We start from the raw sequence: 19,019 nt of genomic DNA on the forward strand, positions 1-19,019 counted from the left end.
AAGCAAAAGGTCGACTTAATCGGGTCAATTAGAATTTTACTCTTAATCAATCCTTATTAACTTGACCCATGTTCACCCTCCCAAGCAAAAGGTCACGACCTGGGTAAATTAATCCAATCATTTTCCACTTTTCAACATTTTCAATCATTTTCTACACTCTACCCCACTAAAATCTTTCTCTTACTTTTTTCAATTATTATTTACTAACTAATTATACACAAGTTTTTATTGTAATTTAAAAAAAATAAAAGTACTCCAATATATTAAACATTAATTTAATGACGTACACTTCGGAAAAAAATTATTAAATAACAAAGTTAAAATTTAATAATCGAAAAGCCGATTTCATTGACAATAAAAAAACTGCATACATAATTAAAAAAGCCGCATACATTAAAAAAACCGCATACTCTTTGTACTTTTAATGTTAATATATTAGTTTTCTTTTTTTATTGGATTTTAAATATTGTAACCAATTCTGATTTGCATAATGTAAGGTCAATTCTTTGGTCAATTTGAGCAAGTGGAGGTCACCAATTGACCTCTTCTCACCTTTTCAACCCTTGGGTCACCCTAATCTTTTGCTTAAATGTGGATTAAGGTGACCTTTCACCAATTGACCCCCCAATTGACCTTGCTTGGGGGTGGTCTAAAAATCCTCTCCATTTTCTAAAAAAAAATGGAGAGTCCATTTCCTATCAACGGACGAGATTGGACTCTATCAACATTTAACATTGAACGGTTCACGATTTATGCATAGAAATAAAGGATTAATAGAGTATGAAGAAGATAATATTATTAAATGGGTTTGTGAGAGAAAATGAAGAGAAAGAAAATGGAGAGGATCCTAATTGCATTTAGGGAGTATTTCAGACAAAAAGTAGTAATCGTGGGGTTATGTGATTTTATCGAAGGCGAAATACATAATTAACAAAGACGACTTAAAGTCCAAGGACACGATAAGGAGACGTGAGTAGTTGAATACCAAAAATAAACCAATCCGTTTAAAATCGGTCCGTTTTTCTTAAGACCATTGTTTTTTGTCTAAAATAAGACGGGTAACATGTCATCATTTTACAATAAAATGTTGTTATTTTCTGATAACATGTTACCATTATTGTTCACATCATTTTCAGGGTAAAAAATGACACCTCTAGTCATAACATTTTGTGAATTAATTGGTTACATTTTCTTAAAAAATGGCACCATTTTATCCGTCTGACAAATAAGACCAAAAGTGTCCGTCTGAAACAAGAATTTGTGGTTTAAAATTATAGAATGAACATGTCTGTTTGCAAAGAATTTTTGTTTGCAAAGAATGAAATCACAAAAAAGCTTGGAATTAACAAAGGCAAGACAATTGAAAATTGTATAAATGATTTAGTTAAACTTGTACGTAAAAGAGGTGTATGGATCCTATTCAATTCTTGTTGTCTCTGTTTCCTCTAATATAACAATATTAAATTATTCTTACTTACCACTCACCAAATAATTAAGATCGTTTCGAGATAAAATCTGCGTCATGAAGAGGTAATGGAAGGAATTAGAGAAGGAAAAAAATGGAGAGGATCTCAATTAAAAAAAAAAAAAGAGCAATTTAAGATAAAATGGATAATTTAAAATAAAATGGATAGTTAATCAGCTTACGGCCTTAGCCTTACAGGTAGAAATTAGTATTCTCTACATTACCTCAAAAGTAATGTATGATCCATTATCTCTGATACATTCACTTTATATTACTAGATTTCATGCTCATGCGTAGCACAGAAACTAAATAGTGTTTTGTTTTAAGTGAGGCTAAAAAAAATGTACTCCCTACTATTCATTCATTTTGTCCCCCTTTTATTTTCCACAAGAATTAAGAAAATGATTTTGGACCACAAAACACTTTATTCCACTCTACCCCACATGTAATTAAATTTGGACCACACAAAAATTACCAAAAAAGGAAAGAGGGACAAAAATCCGACTAGCTTCGAGCCTTCGATAAGGAAAGAGGGACAAAAATCCGACTAGCTTCGAGCCTTCGATAAGGAAAGAGGGACAAAATGAATGAATATGAGGGATTATGTTTTTACAGGTCAGGAAATAGTTCTTTTCAATAGGCACAAAAAAAATGATGACTTGAGATCCCACTTTATATTAAGAACAAATTTTTTTTTTTTTTGAAGGAATATTAAGAACAATTTAGGTATAAACTTATAGTTAATTTAGATGACTAAGTCATTCATAAGAGATACTCATATCCAAGTTCTAACTACGGAGTATCAATCAATCAATCAATATATATATATACTTAAAAGAGGAACTTTTGGAGCGATTTCATTGGCTATTATTTTAGAGCGATTTCATTGGCTATTGCTTTTGTTGAATAAATTATGTGTATAAATAAATAGATAATGCAAATAATAACTGTAATTATTATAACTTATTAATTGCGGTAGAAGAATAAATGGAATTGTGGACCAACTACAATTCTATATAAGCACAAAGTCATGGTTGTAAGTTGAGTCTTATACAGCCGCACTATAAAACTCAATCATCCTCCGACCTTGTGCGTCAATCATGTATCCTTTCGGCAATTGATGTAGTTTTATATCGAGTATTGATTTTAGACTTTACTCTAATGCCTAATCTTTGTACTATAGTTTTCATGTATAATATTTGAGTCGATTCTTTTAATTTGTTTAACATTTTTCATGCTAATGAGTTGTGGGATATTTTGTAGTGCAGGTAAACATGTTGATTACTTGTTCACGTGAAGATTAAATATTATGAATTGTCAAAAGGGATATTCATCGTAAGTCTTTGTTTTAATTGACCTCGAGAATTGAGCAAAGCTACACCTACGTACGCCTCTTATTTATTTATTTATTTATTTTATTATTAATTTTAATGGATTCCAAATATTCGCTTTTCAATCGTTCCTTCTATTTTAATTTCCTATCTATAGGGAGTGTTTTATATGAAGGCTCTAATTTTTATTAGTAAAGAATTTGGAAGAAAGAAGAGGCAAAATTGACAACTTGATGTAAATCACCACACATTATTGTAAATGTTATCATATATCGTGTTAATCAAGTTCAGTGAATTGACAGTTCGATCTCATGCTGTTACTCGGAAACTACGAAGTACTCCCTCCATTCAACTCCACACTACACTTATGCTTTTTGCACGGGTATTAAGGAACGGATTAAAAAAACGTTTAAAAGTACATAGGGAAAAGAATGGTGGGGTTAAAAATGTTAAAAAAATATAAATGTGGGGTTTTATGGTGGAATAGAGTGGGCCAACAATGACATTTGATGTAAATAAGTTGTTGGAATTAGGATAAAATTGTCTTTTAAATTTCCTTTTTAGGAAAGGTGTAGTGTGGAGTTGAATGGATGAAAATGGTATATGTGTAGTGTGGAGTTGAATGGAGGGAGTATTGTTTAGCTCATGACGGATCATATATACTCCCTATAGTAATAATACCAGTTTTGAGGACTCATGTTATATAAACTTACTTCCAATATATATTTCTTATAATGAAAATTTTCATCTATTAGCGAAACCCTATGTTTCAATAGGTCTAACATGAAGCATTTGGTAGATGTACTCATACCTTTGTCGTAAACTTGTTAAAATCAAAATCAAAGAACATGGTCTAATACAAAATGTAATCAATAATCGAGCGAAAATCAAGGCTCTTATCTCTTAAACAAGTGGTCAGATGTTCAATTCCTGACTCTTGCGAATGAAAAAATCAAACTTGAGAGGGATCTACTCATTAAGTTGCCTTCAGTACTTACTACAGGTTTTCCTAATTTAGGCACATGTTAAAAAAAAAAGAATTAAATGTGTTTTTATCTTAAGATAAGTAAAATTAATAGGATTTCATCCTGTAATCAATTTAGGCATTTGTTTCATCTTATAGAAATGGACCATTTTACGGAGTAAGACCGTCTTAGTCTAAAATTTGTGATTCATATAAGAATTGTGTAAGGGTGTTTGTTTATTAACTCCGTTCACGTGGGCTTTTTATAACTACAATAAGCTAAGCTTTTAATAACTACATTTATTAAAATACTTTGTAAAAAAATAAACTTTCGTAGTTAGAGATGAAGATTGTTCTTAGACGATAGATTTCTAGGACTTTTTTCCGCAATTCGTATGTAGTGTTATTAACTTTTTTTTTTTTAATGCTGAGAGGGCTTGCATCCTCTATCTTTGGTGGGTACTGGATAAACCCCCGAGTACATAATAGCATGCAAACCACGTATATCAGGTAAGTCACTCAAGAGTGACAGACTCGAAGTCCATAAGGTATAGCTTCAGGCCATAAACATCCATAAGATTGCTCTTGGTGAAACTTGAACCTAACTACCTTAGGAATTTCCTATCCCCTCTCTTGCAACCAGGGTCACGGCCATTCGCTACCGTTTGCCGTCGGACCTTCGGCCTCAAACCACTGTCCCTCTCTCGCGCTCTACCCAGTCCACTGCCTTCAGCCACCGTTGTACAGCCAGGCGGCCACACACCAACTCCGTCATCCACCGACGCCGACAACGCATCACCTCCCATTCTCCCAGTAACCCTTCACAATCAATCATTAACCCTAAATAAAAACAAAAATATGCTAAATGCGTTATTTATCATTACTATTTTGATTTGCAAATATTCTTTCCATTAGATTAGTCGGAAATGCGTTTATAACCTAATGTACACGAAATAGGTAAATAGGCATTGCAATAGGCCACTTTAATCTTAAATTTAAAAATAGACATAGTAGCCAAAAGATAATGTTATTTGGAAACTAAGAGCAGGCTAATCAAAAGAGTCTGAATGATATAAAATTACTATTAGAAAATTCAACTTCTGCAAATCCGAATTATATGAAATTTCAAGAAGATATAATTTTGTGCACCAATAAACATCAACTTCATTTTTGTTTAAAAATTTCTTAAAGATTAGCGTTTTTTAATGAATTTTGGGGGAATAGAACTTAAATGACATAAATCCAAGGTGTTATATAGTCTGGAACTATAACAGATAGTCCGTTCCTACATAAAAACTACAAAGAATCCTTATCAGATTTGGAAACCTAGCATAAGTTATAGGTAGGGTAAAATTATAAGTAGTATACGCTTTTTTTGCTCTCAAAGTTCTTAGACCTATGGGCTATGCTTCACGAACTTATCCGGATACGCAATACTCCGTATAAGATATTGCATAAGAAAGCAAAACGACTTAGAAATCTATAAAAAATTAAAAATTTAATATGACATTGACCGAGAAAGATTAATTGGAAATATAATAGTAGTAGTTGGCTACACTACTCGGGACAATTTCCATTATGAAGCACCGATTTCGGTTCAAATTTAGAAAATATTGGATTTCCAATCGTCATGAGCTGCATAAAAGTCATGATAAATAAAATTCTTCTATTATATTCGTTATAAAAATGTTTTCAAAGCAACAATTTCAAGATAAATATTCAGAAATTATTTTTGATATTACCCGGCCAACGGCCGGGCATGAAATCTAGTTAATTAGATCTCCGATCCGTCAGCCAAAGGTAATATCGATTTTTTCACACTTGTTAGCAAGTTTTTGCAACGTAAATATCTTTAGTTCACATTATTAAAAATTATAAAAATTTGATATTCTTATAGCATTCATGATGATTTAATCAAACAAGATCTCACATGAATATATTTTGTCTTATAGATTAAGAATAATATCGAAGATTCTACTACAATAATGAATAGTGCTAAAAAATCGATATTCTTTCTTGAGTGCGGATCGGAGGGAGTATAAAGAGATGTTTTTAGTCGCTTTACTGGGTACGTCCTATATTAGGAGAGTTGCTGATGTACAAATGTAGAAGTGGGCCCATTATGTTCAATGCATTGTGATCTATTGCGATGATGGGATTGTAAAAAGGGAAATGATAAATACAACCCACTGGATTGTATTTAAACATTTAATACCCTTCTATATTTGGCATTAATTTAGAAATTAGAGAGTAAATTACACATAAATCAATGCAATTAATGCATATATTAACTATTTATTTCCTCTTTTAGTTGCTTAAATACAACCCACTAGGTTGTATTTATCATAACCCTTGTAAAAAAGACGGATAGAAAAGGATAGAAAACTGCAATGTTCAATAGAAATTACGCAAAATCTCATTTGTGACGGCACGTATCCGTCACTTTAGAGTGACGGATACCATTTTTTCTCACAAATGACCCAAATAGAGGAGAGAGGGAAGTACATGGGGGTGCCCCCACCTTGTCCCTCCTATCCGTTTTGTGAGTGGCATTACTCGTCACTTGCTCCGACCCGTCTTCAGCAAGACTTCTTGTAGAATTTTATAGGCTACAAATGTAGAACTGTGATGAATTAATTAATTCACCTGGGTTCCAACTTCCAAATAACTAAAACTAAAGCTGAAATAGCCTAAAATACCCGCTTCTTGAAACGATCTTTGTCCTCAAGGATCAAAGACAAGTCACAATTGAAGCAAGGCATATCATCAATTGCTATCCTTAAGTTCTGCTTGAAGGATGTGTCCTTAGCCAGCAAGTATACATTACATTTATTTACAGAGAATCCAACAAACTGCAGTAGCTTTGGGAACAAATACATGGGTAGTTAAATAAAATAAGAACCAGTTTTACATTAACACTTGTGTAAAACGGTTTTACACAAGTATTTTTGTTCCCAGAAATACCCCACCGAAGTAGTGTCTTTACAATAAGCTAATGATCAATAAACCAGACCTAAAGCATAATGTACACATACAAGTTAATTGTAATAGCATAGTGAAACTCTGTAGGTGCTCGAAACTAGGGATCGGCTGGACCGACCATCTCTTCATCACTTGAAGCATCTTCTTCATCTTCAGTTAATTCTTCATCGCTAGTCTTTTCTTCAGGAGCAGCTCCTGCATCTTCGGGTTTCGCATACTTCTCACAGTACTCTGGAGAATATCGTGTAGACATCAGATATACCAAAGCATATTATAATTTTACCGATATGGGATTAATTGATTCGCAGAATGTTTCCCTTTGAACAAATACCGCAAATTAATGAGACATAGTTTCATCTAATCCAGAAGCTTAAACTTCTTTAGTGGATGGTAAGATGATTAACGCCTATTCTACATAGGCTCAGCTACACACGACTAATTCAGGAGCATGTCGAAGTTTTGGGCGTGGCTATTTTGTGGGGAAAAAATGAAGTGCTCAATGTCCTGACTTGTCTCGGATATCACGTCGACATAGATGAAATGGGAGGTTTATTGTGAATAGGAGGGAGTAAAATTTATCCTGAAGCGGAAAAAAAAAATGATTTCTCATGCAATTTTGTTGTTTCTCCATAATTCAGCAGGCAGGGATAAGAAACACAACAAGGCTTTCCTTTATCGAATTCAGAACTAGATTTCTATAGTGTAGAGGTATCTTGAATGTTAGATGCCATCAAGTAGCTGGCCCTTAGGTGAACTCCAAAGTTCGCTAATGCGAGGAATCAATAAAAGGAATATGTAGTACTGGACCATCCTACAAGTCTACAACCATCAATGGACACAAGGAAAATAAAAGAGTGATCTCCCGGAGAATGAGAACCTCACTACATTGCGACTGAGTTATAAGGGTTTTGAAGGTTAGTACAATTGCATTTTAAAGCTATATCATCAGCATTCATGGCACGCTATGTTACTCCGACTCTTCTAATTTCCTCGCGTACCCGTATCCGACACTCGACACCTCATTTTAGACCAAAATGTGCATATTTTTCAAAAAAATAGCGGAGTCCGACACTTGGACACGCACCCGTGTCAGATACTTTTACACGAGTCTGAGTAACATAGATGGCACGAATACAGAAAATATGCCGCAACAACCAACTCCTAGATCAATATTGAGGCTGAGAATTAGATAATGGGGTAGTTTACAAGATAAGAAGCACATATAGCTCAGTGAAGCACCTCATACAACACAAAATAAGTTAACAAGCTCCTTTAAGGGAGGATCAACAAGTACACGAGTAGCACAAGTCACGACTCACGATACATGATTGTTCTGTGAGCTAAAACTAAAAGCATGGAATAGAAGCATAAGTGCTGATACCTTTAACTCTTTTCTCATATGCAGCCTTGTCGCTATTCATCAGCGCAGCAGCCTCCCCATTTAGGGGATCAGAAGGGTTTGGGTACAAAAGGAGTTGTGGGAGGAACACCTCGAAAACATTCACCAAATCTGGGAAACATAAGCTTTGTTTAGCCAGTGACAGAAACAACTCATTAACTTCTTTAATGATATGAAAGAGCTTGGACTTACCAAACATCGGACTCCAAGTCTGATTAATAACATCAAGACAAACAGATCCTGACCTGAAATGTTCGTTTGCCAATTTCAAGAAGGTTAACTAACAGAAGCTATTTCCATTTCCAGTGGAACCAAAGATTCGATATTCTTTGGCTCTAGGAATGTGAATAAAGCATAATTACTCGCTAAACTATATAATCGTCGCCTTGTGAATTAACGGTTAGCATATGATGTAATTGACGCAAAATATACGACACGTCCTCTGAAAACAGCCTATCTACTATCTAGATAACAAGGGTAAGACTGCAAATATTCAAACTCCCTTTAACTTTGCCATAATATGCAGGAGACTCGAAATAATATTCTTGTTAAATAGAAGCTTAATCACATCAATATTAAATGTAGGGTTCATGTAAATGATGAAGTAAGAGGTATAGGAGCTAAAAGCGACTCACATCTCATCGACATTCGGATGGTATATCTTGTTTATAAATCCTATTGATGGAGATTTGTAGGGGTAAGCATCTGGAAGCTCAACTCTAATTCGCCACACCCCTTTATGATAGGGACCTGCCAACAACCAAATTCCGTTTACCTTCCGTGTCATCATTCAACAAGTCATGTTTTGTAGTATATAATAAAAACACATATACGGAGTAATTCGCTATTTTATGCAAGGAAGAGGCTAATTCATACACTTACAATGTCCCTCCATAGCTCCATGTATAAGCTAAAATAAAAAGTAAGAGGATAAATGACAAGAATCTTTCAAGACAAATTCATACAACTCTGAACCATTATTCAACTTTCAGTTCATTGTGACAATGTATAACCCTAGTCGAGTTCCGAGGCTTGACACACACTCAAATCTCCTCTATAATCAAGACTTGAGACCAGTTATGAATAATAGAATTCCCCAACCAGTTGGTCTCTCTTAAAACGGGAATATCTGTCTTAAAGATTAAAACGGGTCAATATCACTCCCTAGCATAGAAGTGATAGAACAAGTTTTTTGGTAATCCCTAAGCATTCTGCTTTCGTCTCATCTACCCTACTTGACCCGCTCTAAACGATATACCCGTCTTAAATAAGGATTTGAGATATAACTAATAATAAAAGATGATCTAAAAGAGATGAAACTGACTAAATCAGAAACTAACAACCAAAAACAGGAAATATTTTAACATAAATCAAAGAAGAAAGAAAGCAAATTACTTTCAATAGGGCCATGAAATTCCACATAAAATTCTTGCATACTATCATTAATCATCTCAACCTTATAATCACTCATCATCCTACAAAACACAAACACAAGAAATACAAAAAACCCATCAATAAAAGAATCAAAAGAAACTGCAATTAAATAATAACAAGATCAAAACTTTATATGATTAAGATTAAAAAGGGTTCACAGTTTCATCAAATCCATCTCTCTTCTTTTGCTTGGGGAAGACATGATGATTGTTGTTGTTTACTGCTGTAAAAAATTGTGGGTTTTGAAGGAAGAGGGTAAATAGAGAGAATGCACGGAATAACTGAGGTTATTATTGATTGTAGAAGTGAGAAGTGGGGAAGTTAGGAAAGCTCAATCAATCAATCAATGAATATGGGAAATAATCAAACAATTGGGGTAGAGGAATAAAGAAAAAGGAAAAGTTGTTTGTATGAGAAAAAGAGGGGTCCCAACTCCCAATACTATAGACCTCCAAGGCTGCAAACGAGTTAATCGAGGCGGGTTAATTTTGTTTTGAGTTGTTCGAGTTTGTAAGAATTCCGGTTAGATCGGGTTTAGGTCATTTTCGGGTAATTGTTATCAAGTTGTTTGGGAGTAATGGTCAATATGCGATACTCCCTCCCAGTCACTATAATGTTCCCTCTTTCCCGGATTATTCAAGTAATGTTCCCCTTTCTATTTTTAGAAACTTTTACTCTTATTTTATTCATCCCTCTCTCATATCACCAAACCCCACACAATTCTTTTACTCCTCTTTTATTACTTTCCTTTATGTTTTGGCCCCACAATTCTTTATTTAACTACTAATAATTCATCCCTCTCTCCTATCACTAACCCCACACAACTCTTTTACTCCTATTTTAATACTTTTTCTTAAGTATCGTGCCATTATCAAAGGGGAACATTATGACGACTGGGAGGGAGTAATAAACATTCATATCGGGTTGAATAAGGTCGGGTCAATTTGGATCTTGAGTCAAGTTCGGATATTTAATTCGGGTTTGGATCGGATGAATAAGACCAAGTCGTTTGGGTCCGTTCAGTATAACCAGGTCTACCCAAATTGAAGGAACACAACACACAAGTACATGGGGACATTTAGGTCCATTTTGTCAATGAATAACAACAGATTTTAGATCGTGGTTTTTTAATTATAGGTTTCCATGAAAATGTGTTTGATAAATAGCATGTATCACAGGATAATTTAAGCTATAACAATACCGAGTATTATTGAATGATGTTATTTCAAGAATGTTATCGACAACAACATTTTGAAAAACGATAAGTTTGCATCAACATATTCGTCAATTTATTTACTAAATACACTTAATTAGCATATTGATTGGCCAATTTACTGATACGCCAGTAAGTCTTGCTTAAGAGAGTAATAAAGACAACTTTTGGTAATTAACTAATTACTAGGCAACTTGGTTCGAAGGTATTACGATTATTTATCCACCGAATATTGTGTTCTTTCTCCAAAACAAATGAAAATATAGACTACCATCACGAAAGAATGTAACATGAATAAGAAACTCATGTTTCAGATGGAAAACAACGAGACCACCACAAATGCGGACTAAAACTTAACTTAAAAGTCATGGCTCGTGGGATCGCAATTCGTAACCCAAGTTATATCGGAATCAATAATAAATTGTCTTTACAACTCCCTTTTGCAAGAAAAATATAAGTACTCGTAACAAAAGAACTTAAAATCGGAAATAAGCAAATGTCATCTCAGGAAGTAAATATACGACTTCGTATCCGTCAGAAACCTTCATGTTTTTCCAATGGCTGTTCTCATGACATCACAATTAACAAACAAAACAAATTGGTGACTTTATACACCAATATAATTTGCCTTGTACTAGCAAACAAACACATCAAAATATTGACATGGAAATTACTAGCTAAAATAAACTGGCATTGCGAAACGATGTTCTTGCCAACCTAGTAAAATCCCAAAAAACATTGCTTACTTCACTTCTGCTAGTATCAAAACTGAGAATATATGTGCAGATTCTTGAATAACCATAGAAAATGTTGACGAAGTTCACAAAAATAACCCTTTTTTTCATAGAGAACTACGCAAGCCGAGAAGCCTTAGAGCAAAAGACTTAAGATCCGTATCTGAGGGAGTTATTAGTTGATCGATAGTCTGTTTCATCATCTCCGCTGTCAATGTCACTAGGATAATGTCGATTCTGGTATCCTCTACGTCGAAGCATAAAGACATTATAGTAGTAGTTGACTTGGTCTGCCCACTTCTTTTTAGGTAGAGCCTCACACATTGGTACCCAGAAACATTTTTGTAAGGATTGAGGGTTATCCTTGACTATACTTATGAATTTCTTCTCCTCGTCAATTGTCCAAGCAACACTACAGTCCTCGCCCATTTTATCGAAATTCCAAGCATAGAATGCAGAGCCCAATTCGTATCTAATCTTCAATCTTTTCTCAGAGACATGAAACTTGACACACTCATTGGAACCTGGAAATTGACACCCACAATTATCCCGCCTTCCCTTTCCAATTGGATCTCTTTCAATCAAAGACAGGTTTTCAGTCTTTTCTAATGGCCAAGTTTGGCTGCCCAACCATTTGGGGTCACTATTTATAGTCACTCCGGTCCATTCTGGGACTTGTACCTGAAATGCTTTTCCAAGAGGTATTCTTTGTTGAGGACGACTGGTGTAGATTGGGGATGTTGGTTGCATGTCAAGACGAGCCTCCAATCGTTGCCTTGGACGTGAATAGTTTCCTCCCATTTCGTACAAATTCGATAAATGCCTTTTCAGCTTTTTCTGCACCATAAAACTTTATCGGTGAAATGATCTCGTCTAATATTTCAAGGATAGACATTACGACTGACAAAATAATAATCAGATTGCAATTCATAAAGTCAGCATGCAGAAGCATTTATTCATCTGATTACACACTAAAGAAACTGCTAATACAATAAAGCACACATACCAACCGATATCCCAAAGACTCAAAAGTAACTACTCTGTATAACACAAAATAAGACTAACACTGCAAGTAAGAGTACAACTAATCGCTAAGATCGCACATGTAGCTAACTGTATGAATAGATATGAGTGTGACTAGAAGTTGGTGGAAAGAAAATTCCTGGAGTCAACCCACAAAGCGCTAGCATATATTCAACTGCTAACCATGAAGTTAAAAACCCAAAACCAGAACATCAAAAGCATATTTTTCTTATTTTATGATAGACAATAATTAGAAAATCTGTAACAAAGTTAATCAATTTCATAAGCAACTATCATAACCTCGGGTGCCTTTGAAAAGGCTCACTCATGTCCTATAGAGGCAATAAATCATTATTTTTCAGTTAGTCTCATAAGGTTTTCCTGATTTCAATTACGGGTTTATTGGAAGCATCCTCATTGTTTTTAGTTTAGATCGAATAGTACAATCAGATCTATTATCATATAAAAAAAAGCAAGTGAAGAAAAAGGAGCATAGGCAGAAGTCTAACATAAAAAATAAAGGAGTGTGATATTTAAAACACGCCTTAGTTTGAGACGGCACAAGGCACACTGAAACGACTATGCTCAAGGCACATCGATTTTCCAAACGAATATGTATGTTTAGAATAACACTTCATGCAACAACAATCCCTTTTTTTGTTTTTAAAGAGGATTACAAGTAAAAGATAAGGAGAAGGGAGAAGAGAAAGTTATATGAAAAAAATTTCAGGAAAAAAATATGAAATTGTAAAGTGATGCATGCACCTCGAGCACCCCTCGGGTTTTGTGCCGCGTGCATCTTAATTGCGTCTTTGGAATCCCATCCGCAACTAAATTGACCCTTTCTTTCCAAACATGTAGGCCTAGGGGTTGTTTGGTTGCCCACTAAAAAGCAGAGAAAATCTAATTTATGTGAATTGTAAAAATGATAGGTTATTTGGTCTCCACAATTCATATAATTAAGACTTCCCATAAATTTTGATTCCTCTAAGAAGGAACTTGACTTACCATGGAAATAGAGTTCCCACGTGCAAGTATGCAACCAAACAAGTTTTGTAGTGTACATGATACATAAAACCATGTAAAATACGACTTTCTAATTGCATTTCCTACATGCAATCAAACAACCACCTAGAATGCAATACTTCCAACATTCCAGTCAACAATGTAGTGTAATATGAGCTTGGTCATTCAAGTAGTAAAAGCTACACGCGTGCTAGCTTTAGTGCGCCATGACTCTTTCCTTATATATAGAGAGAGACTACATTAATATGTGTTTTAGATCACCTTAGGCGTGGGATGAAAGTAATGTAAATATCCTTAAGCGTAAGTCTCGTGTAAGAAGAGTAATAATTTCCCCACTACTTTTTCCACTCTCTACTGTCACTAGAGCTCCTTGAGGCACTGGAGTAATGTTGTCGTTTTATTGTCACCGGTCACGACCAACCACCAATCACTAGTCTCTAATTTTGAGATCTATTACCCTAGCCATAATTACCCCCATCCCAAGCAAGTCCCTGGGAGTTATTTCCTCAAGGAGTAACAAAGTATAATAACAGATTTGTTTGAATTTGAATAGGTAATTACGATCGTACAACAAGGCCAATCATGGTCATTAAGTTTACCCGCAAAGGAAGTGAAACTAAGGACATCACCACAAACACAACATTGTAACAAATATCTCCCAAGTTCGATAAATACAGATTCAAAATAAAAATTTTAATTTCCAAACTCCAAGAAAGGGGTTAATACAACATTAACAAGATAAATTTAAGAGAACTCTAAAACACCATAATATAACTCAAATAATAAGGATAGCTCACAGCAGTTCTGAAGTTGGTAATTGTATGACATAAGTACAATTACAACAACTAATTAACACAAGCACCATATTAGAGATAAAAAAAGAAACTTAAGTAAAATTCACTACACAAATAGAGTACTAGTTCAATCTACATGCCTGAACTAATACACAAACATGAAAGTCATAATTAAACGCATTGAATGAATCATCCAAAAATAAGTTTGTAACACTACGATAGGATAATAACAGGCTAAACATCACTATGTAATAAAACCAGCAATTACCTGACTTCCAATCTGATAAGGACTATGTGCCCGGATCTTCCTAAAAAAGAGTGAATCTCGCGCTAACAAGGCTTGCTTCCAGTTCTTGTCATTTCCATATGAAGCCCACTTCGAACATTCAGGAATCTCGCCAATCACTGGATCAGTAGGATCTTTAGCAACATTAATCATCCATTGAAGAACACCCGCAAAGCAATCCTGCTTTCTTTTGTTACTAGAAACTTCCTTCGACACTCCAGAATCCACATTCATCATGTCCCTCTTACATTTAGTCGAATCTTTCTTAGAAGCATCCGAATTTTCAGAACTCATGACCACATTACTAGCTACCACTGGCCTAGCTATAAACTTCTTGTTGTCTGATCTATCCGAAGAATTGCCATCAATACAACTCATTTCGCTCCTGACTCGCTTTAAGTTTTCATCACCATTATCCTCTTTTCCTATACCACCGTCATTATTAGCAGAATCCATGGAAAAATTCTGTTTCTCCAACTCCACAGGCTCATCATCATTCCCTTCATTAGAACCTTCCGAATCTGCAAAATCTGCCACAACTTTCTTCCAATCTAACTTCTCAGTCTCACTCTCATTTTCATTCCCATTCTCATCGTCAAGATCCATCAAACCGTCGAAACTAAGACCACTCTTCTCCAACTTAAAACCACAAGAATCATCATCACTCCCTCTCTCAACATCCATGAACTTAGACGCATAAGCTCGATAATCCCTCTCTAATTCCATCAACAAATCACTCCCTTTATCTAATTTCACTAACCAATTCTCCAATGAACTCAAATACTTATCATAAATCAACTTAAAAGCGGAACCGAAACACGAACCCAACCCACACTGCAAACTCACTTCACCCCACAAATTCTTTTCAGAAATGGCTTCAAACCCACCTCTCTCCTTCACAACGAAGTACAATTTAAGCAAATCTATACATTCACCATTTCCTAACCTCGGAGGTAAAGGCCTAAAACAATCATTACCAAAACAACCCTTCAAATACCCGTAAACTAATCCAACAAAATAACAATGTAGCTCCGATTCACAGCTCTTTAATCCCTCACTACACGGATTTATGCCATTTACACAAGAACTAACCTCGAATTTCGACCACCCTGCCATGTAGTATTCGCGAATTTTCAAAACCCTAAAACAAGAGTTATTACAACAATTTAATCTAAATCAACAATGTCATCACAAACCCACTAATTAAATTCAAACATATGAACTGGGTAGATGATGAATTTCTGTTTTAGATTGAAATTAGGTCACTCATTTACTCATTTAATCGAAACCCTAAAACAACAATCGCAACAAATTTAACCAAAAACAACAATGTCATCACAAACCCAGTAATTAAATTCAAAGATATGAACTGGGTCGATGATGAATTTTTGTTTTAGATTGAAATTAGGTTGCTTAATTTTAGTGTAATGGGGAAATTAGGGCAAAATAAGGGAAGAAATATGGAGGGAGAGGAAAGGGGGGAAAGAGGGAGGGAAATGAAAGGGTACTAAAATTTTGAAAATTTTGAAAGAAGCACAAAAAAAAAAAAACAAAATATTCTTTGAAAAAATAATTAATGAATGAATAGTTAAGTTATTAAGGTCTACTTGTGAAAAAAAGAGAGAAAGGGAAACTTACCAGAGAAATTCAAGGAAGTGTGGTGGTGTGGGGTTGATAGGAGTACTTGATACTCTTGCTTGATAGTGCAATTAGATTGTTCAAGACCTTCTTAAGACTTTTCTTTTACTTTTAGATTTTGTATTTTTTATTTTCAATTTTTTATTTTAGGGTTTTTAAGGAGAGAGAGTTATAAGAAAATCTTGATTATTGCAAGGGGTAGCCAAGAAAAATTGGCAATTGAAGGAGGGTTTGGGAGATTAGAAGAATAGAATAGAAGAGAATTATTAAGAGAGAGGGGAGTTTGTGGAAGGTTAGAAAAATGAAAATAATATGAGGTGTTGATTGGGATGGGTTTGGCCAATTTATAGTGGTTTGGAGGAATTGGGGAACTATAGTTGGTTAACTAGGGTAATGGGTTGTTTGGGGAGGTGAGGGGGTAGAAAGTGGGGGGAAGAGGATGAGAGTGGTTGGGTAGCGAATTTTTATTTTGAGATAAGGAAAGAAAATTAGGTTGTTTATAAAAAATTGATTTATTTGATTTTGAATCAGATGTAATATGAGTAGGAATTTTGGTTTATTTTGTGTGATGTTGATCTATTTATGTATATATTATTAATATAATGAAAAGATATTATCTTTTTATATCTTAACTAATATAGATCTCGCGCGAATGCGCGCTATCTTAGATAGAAACATTAAAGGAAATAATAATAAAATCGATATTTAACTCAATTTGAAACTTAATTGTAAATTTATTATTATTAATATTTTGTATTAACGGTGGAAAAGTAAAAGTTCAGTATAATCCAGATATAAATATAATATAATGAAAGCCCAATAACAAATATGATATAATAAAAGTTCAGTTACAGATATGATATAATAAAAGCCCAATTATAGCAAAATTCATTAGGCGGGAGTATTTTGGAGAAATCTTATTCTTTTAGTATAAGGGGGATGAGTTCTTTTTTTATCAGTGTTGCTCTTCTACAGACGAGTTTTACTCAATTATAAACGTTCCCATATATTTTTCCACTCATTATCCTTTTCATAAAAAAAAAAAAAAAAAAAAAAAAAAAAAAAAAAACCTCTTTTTTTTTCTTTTCTCCTTTAATACCTAGTAATTAACACAAAATCTCATTGAAGATGGCGATATCCGTCACAAGCTTGTGACATATACCATTTCCTCTCACAAAATAACCATGAGAGGTGAGTGGGAAAGCACATGGGGAATGCCCCACCTTATCCCCTCTCCCTTTTTGTGAGAGGTCTTCAGCTTGTGACGGGATTAGCCCGTCATAAGCAAAACGCTTTGAATAATTAATCAAATTGAACTTAAATTCTCCATTGAAGAATCCAAATCCTCACATCAAATAAGTCGATATTCGATTTTGTTGAACAAATTACATGAATTATTGTTTTTATTGACTCAATTAAGTTATTTTTTTCTGGATTTTTTCAATCATGGGTAGTCGAGGCATAGGTGGTGGTAGGGGATGATAGTGGTAGAGGACAAACGCGGTCGTGTGGTTGTGGTTGACGGTTGACGGTGGTGGGTTGTGGGTTGGTGGCGGCAAGGGGTGGTTAGGGACTTAGGATGAAGGGATTAAGTTGAAATTGAATGTATGTTTATTGAAGTGAAAAGGGTAAATTGATCATTTACGTTCATAAAAGAATAAAACTCGTCCATGAATAAGGATCACCATTTCTTATCTTATGAAGATCAGAAACTAGTTCGTCAAAAAATATTTCATATACATAATGTTGAAAAATTATTAAGATTACATCATAAACAACTGAAATTGATATACGTTACGACATGTGAGACCGTGAGAGTTTATTGATTCTTCACTAAGGTTTTGTATTTGCGTGTATATCACATGAATCTATTTAACCTTTTAATGAACTGAACACGTTTCAGGTATCAAAGATTTAGACTTGTTTGGTTACCCTTTCAATTCATGAGATTTTAAAAATTGGTAACCCTTTCAATTCATGAGATTTTAAAAATCTCATGAATTACAACATTGTGCACTTGGTTGGTTGCCAAAATCATGGTTCCTATGGGAATTAAGTTCTTCTAGTATGTAGAAAGTCATTTACCTAGTTAACCTTGGGTAAGTGGCAATTCGGACATGAATTTATTATCCACATGTCAACCATACATCATTTAGGCAATTCACAAACATGGTCTTACTCTTTTCGTTCCATAATATAAGTCGTTTTAGATTATTTCACCAGAAATAAAAAAAATATTGGAAAATATTATATTATTAGTTTAAATCATTTAGGCAATTCACAAACTAATTTAATGCTCTTTGAAAATTGGAAAGTTGATTTTTTTCCACCATTAGGTCTTTTCAAAAAAATTAGTATTTTGGAAAATGAAAATAACATTTAATACATGGAAAAAGGTAAAACGAATTATAAAATGAAAATTTTGATTTTCCTAAAATGACTTATATTATGGAACGGATGGAGCATTAAACTAGTTACACGTTTTATTACAACATGAGTATCATTTTTTTTGGGTACATAAAAGTTTAGGTCTTACGCATTCCAAGGTCAGGGCAAACAACCAACCTCTTTGAGAACTTAAGTGGTGTTTATTGATCGCCTATCAATAGGGCTATATTTTAACTCAATAGGAATCAAACCCCTGACTTCATGGTCATAAGGTGGACTCTTTACCAGGTAAACCCATGTTGGTACAACATGAGTACCATACACAACTGAAATTGATATACG

At 34.3% G+C, this 19,019-nt stretch overlaps 2 protein-coding genes across 3 annotated transcripts; both read right to left on the reverse strand.

The window, feature by feature from the left end:
* Positions 1–6,523: 6,523 nt before the first annotated feature.
* Positions 6,524–10,059, reverse strand: LOC141586108 (ubiquitin-conjugating enzyme E2-23 kDa-like). Its single transcript, XM_074407239.1, has 6 exons — positions 9,734–10,059; positions 9,537–9,616; positions 8,777–8,891; positions 8,334–8,386; positions 8,124–8,252; positions 6,524–6,973 (listed from the first exon to the last, which is right to left on the reverse strand). The coding sequence occupies exons 1-6, from the start codon at positions 9,775–9,777 to the stop codon at positions 6,840–6,842; spliced, it is 555 nt and encodes a 184-aa protein (XP_074263340.1). The 5' UTR covers positions 9,778–10,059; the 3' UTR covers positions 6,524–6,839.
* A 1,234-nt stretch (positions 10,060–11,293) lies between these two features.
* Positions 11,294–16,391, reverse strand: LOC141586106 (AT-rich interactive domain-containing protein 1). Of its 2 annotated transcripts, XM_074407238.1 has the most exons (3): positions 16,290–16,391; positions 14,634–15,792; positions 11,294–12,359 (listed from the first exon to the last, which is right to left on the reverse strand). In XM_074407238.1, the coding sequence occupies exons 2-3, from the start codon at positions 15,765–15,767 to the stop codon at positions 11,673–11,675; spliced, it is 1,821 nt and encodes a 606-aa protein (XP_074263339.1). In that variant the 5' UTR covers positions 15,768–15,792; positions 16,290–16,391; the 3' UTR covers positions 11,294–11,672. The 2 variants fall into 2 exon arrangements, with proteins under 2 accessions (XP_074263339.1, XP_074263338.1); XM_074407237.1 differs by lacking the exon at positions 16,290–16,391 and having other exon boundaries at positions 14,634–16,229.
* Positions 16,392–19,019: the final 2,628 nt, after the last annotated feature.

This window comes from Silene latifolia, chromosome 6 (genome assembly GCF_048544455.1).
Source record: "Silene latifolia isolate original U9 population chromosome 6, ASM4854445v1, whole genome shotgun sequence".
In the NCBI taxonomy this organism is placed as follows: domain Eukaryota; kingdom Viridiplantae; phylum Streptophyta; class Magnoliopsida; order Caryophyllales; family Caryophyllaceae; genus Silene; species Silene latifolia.